This window comes from Gossypium arboreum, chromosome 6 (genome assembly GCF_025698485.1).
Source record: "Gossypium arboreum isolate Shixiya-1 chromosome 6, ASM2569848v2, whole genome shotgun sequence".
NCBI classification, from domain to species: domain Eukaryota; kingdom Viridiplantae; phylum Streptophyta; class Magnoliopsida; order Malvales; family Malvaceae; genus Gossypium; species Gossypium arboreum.
Window position 1 is genome coordinate 48,769,146 of NC_069075.1, and position 5,916 is coordinate 48,775,061.

The window sequence follows — 5,916 nt, forward strand, 5'->3', positions numbered from 1 at the left end:
CCATCCTTTCACCTTTCTCACTCAATCAATCACACCCAAAATCCAACAATAAAATTGTGAAAATAATAATACCATGCTAGTAATTCAATCGAAGCCATCAAATGAATCGAATATCAGTACTAATCAAGCGCTTTTTTTTTAATTAGTATTAAAAAATATCAATTCAAATTTGAACACGAAGATTTTTTACCAAGTAAAAAAAGGCTTAATTGAGTTTACTCAAACCAGTTTGAGCAGTTTGAAGTCGAGCTCGACTCAAGCAGTAGAGACAAATGAAATGGAGCCGACGGCAGACCATAACAATTCCAGGGAAACTTTGTTGGGTCAGGCAGAACCTAGTTCAACAACATTCTTCCTTGTCGGATGCAGGAAGAAATGACATTTGGAATTTGATTTCATTTTAGTAAAGTTGAGAAATGTAATTACAAATGAGAGGGGACTCCTTAATACTTCCCCCAAAACCCATTGTTTATATGATCTGTGAGCTAACTCCGGCAAGACCCGAGTCATCATAACAAAAGTGTTTTGAAACTTGGTTCAGCATATTCCGGGGGATGATCTTTTTCGATATATATACATATATATATATGTAGCACAAGAAATTATAGCAAAGGTCATAACTTACTAGGAAGAATCGGATTAGGGAGTCCTTCCACTTTACCAAATTGAGCTGATCTCTTCAACAGTTCATTCTTTTCGGCTATGAATTTAGCAAACCGAGAACCTTTCCCCTCTTTGTTGTTGTTATCTTCTAGTATCGGCTGGGGAAGATTAAGTGGAGGCCCTGGCTTTGGAGATAATGGAGGCATCAATGCCCATACTGACGAAAGGAGTTCGTTTGGTTTGTCAAGATTTTGCAGAGGAGAAAAGTCCTTCATGTCTGGACAAAAAACGAAAGGAATTCATAAATTTAAGAAAAGAAGAATTTACATAACCAATACTAAATTTATCAGCTGTACAAGGAGAATAACACAAAACATGGTAACCATCGCAATCCTAATTAACCAACCTCTCACAAACTGAAAGATAGGCATCAAAACTGCGCTCGGAATGCTGAAGTTCAAATGTGGTATAACTGTTCCTCCACCGTGCCTGGCATTGCTGTATCAAGAACATAACTCAGTAAAAACCATTTGATCAGCCAGCACCGACAAGCTTAACAACAGACATGAGAACAAAAAAAAAAACAACAACAAAAAATGTGGATTAGTCGAACAGAAACACACAATAAAATGATGTCACAATCTTGTATAAACATGAAGCATCAAACAAGTACTCCATCCCTCAGACCACAAAAACAGTAGCGACAAGAAAATGCAAAACAGCATTTCTGACAACAAACATGACGTCAAAAAGACTATTTCCAACTATGTCAAACCACTACGAGATTAAAACTATTTTTGCACAATTGTTATCCACCATACCTTGTAACAAGTCCAATCAAACGACCATCTGAATTGACGACAGCACCGCCACTTCCACCGGGATGAACAGCAGCGGTTGTTTCAAGCATTGCTGGAAATTGTGAAAACCCTGGCAATAAAGATTTGTAATACGAGGGCATCTCTGCTTTCACAACTTTTGCAACCACCCCAGAGCAAACAGAAGGGGAGAAGCCTGCAAATTAAATAAGGATAAATGACTGAATTTAAGAAAATAAGAGATTACAAAAAGTATAGATAAACGGTTTATTCAGATGAAAGTACACAAGAAACAATCCCAGGGGACTCAGTCCCTCAACATCGTAGCATTAAGAAAATTTGATGCTCCTATGCATCATAGCAAAAAAAAAAAAAAAAAAAAAAAAAAAAATGCAGTCGATCAGGGATCGATAAGAAATTTTAGGAGATACAGGGTCAGTGGACAATGTAAGCTAATGCATACTTGAAATGGCATACTTTGACCTTATTTGGTAAACGAGTAGTTTTAATCACTCTAACCAACATCTTTAAAAAAAAAAAAAAGTTCTCTAACCAACAGAGATCCAAATGACCTTGTTTGAAACTACACAACAGATGGCTTCGATGCTAAGATTGGAAACTTCAGATGTGAACGTTCACAGAACCACTTATAAAGTCCAAGTCGTACAATGAAAAAGGGTAAAGTGAAGAGTAATGTAAACACAACAGAATTATCTCATTTCAAATGTATTGAAACAACCACAAACAAATAATAAATAGGGAAGAGCTTTACCACATCTTGGTGCCAGTAGTCCATGTCCAATAACATATGCCTTTGATCCTAATGATGGCTGACTAAAATCCACCATAATAGCGGTAAGCTTATCAGGAATACAATCAACTTGGAGCAGAGCAACATCCAAAGGTCCCTTGCAAATATATACTACCTTCGCCTCACACCAAATCCAAGGGTCCAGATGATCAAGTCGAATACGTATGCTTCTATGACCATGGAAAACTGACTTCAACTTGTACCCTTTCTGCTGATCAGCCAGTGGAAATGGTCCAATGCAACTTTTCTGGTACCTCTTATATCCTTTCTCCTCAGAAAATGCAGATTCTTCAGGTAGGAAGAATGGTGCTTCTTTTTTTGAACTACTTCTTACAGTTGTTTTCCCAAATCGCCACGGTTCCAACAGGTGAGCATTTGTGAGTATTAGCCCCTGATCATTGAGCACAACACCTGATGCCCATACACCACCGTCAACGGTAATAAGACATATGGAAGTCATTGCCTTCTCAATTGGTAATAGTGAAGAGCAAGGTGAGTTAAAAAGGTCATGATTGTAACAGCAGTGTCCATTTGAACCATTGCTGTTAGACAGTAATCCATTTCCTACAGTATTTAAGTTTCCCTTGTTGATGTGAATCCCCTTTTCTTCAATTTGTGGCTCCTTCAGCAGCAAGTCACTGCAAGCACTTGCAATGGCATCCCATGGAATCACCAACTGTTACCCAAGGCTACAACTTGATGTGAAGAATGTACCATGACAAAGCTTAAAGAATATGGATAAGCCAACCATGTGCAAGTTACCTGAACCTCAGCATCACTGGTCTTTTGCCTCAAAGGTCTGGTCAAGATACCAACCAGCATGCCCTGATCACCAAAAACTGGACCACCCTCCATTCCTGGCCAATTTGATAGCAAATCGTAATTAGGAGTTCGAGGTAATTTTTTTTAAAAGAAAAGTAAAGGTAACAAAGCATGGGAAAATCCTGACCAGGAAGACATCGAATGTCAGCCATTAGCAATGCTCTGTCAGATGATTTAGGTGGATAGCAGTTGGCAACAGATCCCACTGACATGCTGATTCAAGTGGCTACATTAGTCAAACAGTAGAACTCCCGAAGAACATAAGCAAGCAAAATAATTAATAATATACCACGGTGAGAAGAGAGATACAGAACTATACTCGGATAGTTTGATGGTAAAAGTTAAATACCAATAAAAGATTAGTTCATTTCATGTTCCACAAGGATCACTGTCAGTGATCCCAGTATTTTGTCTAATGAAAACTAATGTTGGCAAACAAGTTGGTTATTATCAATGTTAACTTATTAAAGCGTAAAAGATATTTACATAGGAGGAAGCATTACCTGTTAAAGAAGTGCAAGGGAGAGAGGATGCCAAATGGAGATCCCATTGCCAGAAGAAACTCTCCCCTTTTATTCAGAGGTGATATTCCAATTTTTGGTAGGCCCTGATTCATGATAATCCACAACATCGAGGTTAAGAACCAAAGCATGCAAAAATAACCATACAAACCATAAAATCTCAAAACAGTAAATTTTCTGCTTCAGTTACTATTGAAAGTAAATATTAACTAAAAGAAAAGAGCAAAAAGTGAAAGAAAAGCTTACATTTAAATGCAAATTAACTCCAAGGATAGCAATTCTAGTTGTTGACCTGGCCATTAGACTAGGATTGCTCGATCTCCCCATCACTAGCCCCTGATGCTCCATTAAAAGTTTGTTATCATACTCTATCTGAAATAAAGTTAAAAAATCAGATCTTGTTGGATCTCCAACAAGGGTAAATGAAGGAAAAACTACTTCCTCAAGCATGATCACAGAAAAAAAAAATCCAGGATCTATGGTTATGTACAACTGGTCACTGATGATCTCCAACAAGGGTAAATTAAGGAGTTTTTTAATTTTATTTTTGTAAGGACGATAAAGGAGTAGTTTGTTTCATACTCACCTGCGTCTGAGTACTGTCCACTGAAGGCTGATGAGTTGAAGCCAATGACCAACCAAACTCCCATCCTTGCTCTTGTGAGCCTGAAGAAGCTTCGACAAGGGATTGAAGTGCAAGGGATGATATGGGAACATCAACCTTCAAAATCCATTCATCAATCAATATCATATAGTCCATATGCAGTCAATTCCTCAAGTGCATCAAAGTATAACCTAATATTACAGTTCATTAAAGTGTTCTTATAGCATTTAAATCCATAAGTAGCCATACTAACAACTTATAAATGCTCACCATTTTCAGTAGCCATGCAGTAAACCAGCGACAACCTACTCCATCTGAATCTGCGCCCATATTTTCCTATGAAAATAACACTATTCTTATTACACTTAACTCATTCCAAGTTAATCAAAAGGCATTCCTATCTTATACCTCGACCATAATATCAATCTGAGCACCAGGAATCAACTCAGGTAGACCCTGCATCGAAACAAAGAGTAGCACATAAACTCAAAATCCCAACAAAGTCAGCAATTAAACCCCAAAAAAAGGTCAACATTACTACCTGAGAAAGGTTTTCCCTATGTTGAATTGTAAGAAAAGGCTCAACGAGAGAAGCAACTGTCATAACTAACATCAAATTCTGACCACTATCAGTATCCCAAATGCACTTAACCACTTCAGTGTTGTAAAGGGTGTCAGGTAATAGCATGCCCGAAGCTGACAATGTCGTTTTGCCAGAACTAAAATACACATAATTAAAAAAAAAGAATTAATTCAAAAAATTGGAAACCAAACACAAGACAAAAATTTAACTTACTGGTATTGGTGGAAGGCATGGTTCCTCATCTTCAGACCCTTTGGATCCTACACAAATTTTTAATTAAAAATAAATAAATTTAATAAACATCCATTTAAAAAAAAAAAGCTGCAAATTGCAAAGGCTAATGGGCTTACGGGGCCTTGGACTCTGACCAAAACAGAGAAATTCCGGGCGAAATCGGCTGTTTCAGGGAGAGCCATTTGGATAGAAACGGTTGTAAAAGAATAATCAGATGGATTCGTTGAGATATAATTTGGGGAATTTGGGAGTGTTTGGAAGTGTGGGGGGATACGATAAAAACCGAAGAAGCAGAAGTAAGTCCTGAGGATAGTTTTGACTTTCTGGCGCTTGCCAGAAAAATTAAAATTAAAATACTATGTGTATAGATAAGGTGAGACCGTTAAAGCGCGCGCAGTTTGTATCTTGTAAATCGTGGCCGTTGAATCATTTGATGGGCCAAAACGTTTTGTTCCCTTCCTCATAAGCTACGTCGGCGGCATTCTTTTTACAATTTGCTAGTATGGTTTTCCAATCACATTTCGCGTTTCGTTATTTATTTGTACTTCTTATGTTTGGAATTTTATTTTAAAAATTTAATTTCTTTATTTTTGAATTTAAAATTTAGGTTTATTTATTTTTCTGTTAATTTATTGATATTTTATTTTGAATTTTTTTAAAAAAATCTCACTTGATATTCATAAAACAAGAAAAGACATTGTAATTTATTTGAAATTAATAAAATTTTAATGATGTTAACAAATCTTAAAAATTAACATTATCAATTTAATTAGAATAAAATATTTAAACTAATTAATGACATTTTAAGGATTGAGGTATTAAATTATGTCAAAACTAAAATGTAAAAATTAAATTTTTAATTTGAGCATAATATAGCGCACTTTAGCATGCTCAACCACATGTCTTTCTGTACTAATAAT

The 5,916-nt window shown here is 36.3% G+C and overlaps 1 protein-coding gene across 1 annotated transcript; it reads right to left on the reverse strand.

Annotated features, from left to right (window-relative positions):
- Positions 1–339: 339 nt before the first annotated feature.
- LOC108461528 (glyoxysomal processing protease, glyoxysomal) lies at positions 340–5,500 on the reverse strand. The gene is made up of 14 exons (XM_017761393.2): positions 5,113–5,500; positions 4,976–5,022; positions 4,721–4,898; positions 4,588–4,635; positions 4,450–4,515; positions 4,162–4,296; positions 3,822–3,947; positions 3,558–3,661; positions 3,182–3,267; positions 2,995–3,089; positions 2,194–2,908; positions 1,425–1,617; positions 1,010–1,101; positions 340–880 (listed from the first exon to the last, which is right to left on the reverse strand). The coding sequence occupies exons 1-14, from the start codon at positions 5,176–5,178 to the stop codon at positions 615–617; spliced, it is 2,217 nt and encodes a 738-aa protein (XP_017616882.1). The 5' UTR covers positions 5,179–5,500; the 3' UTR covers positions 340–614.
- Positions 5,501–5,916: the final 416 nt, after the last annotated feature.

Coding starts and splice junctions, on each gene's coding strand:
- LOC108461528 (XM_017761393.2), bottom strand. CDS start 5,178: ATGGCTCTCCCTGAAACAGCCGATTTCGCCCGGAATTTCTCTGTTTTG. Junction 3,948..4,161: donor TGGACAGTACTCAGACGCAG/GTGAGTATGAAA, acceptor ACTTTATTTCAG/ATAGAGTATGATAACAAACT. Junction 3,268..3,557: donor CCCTTGCACTTCTTTAACAG/GTAATGCTTCCT, acceptor CACTTGAATCAG/CATGTCAGTGGGATCTGTTG.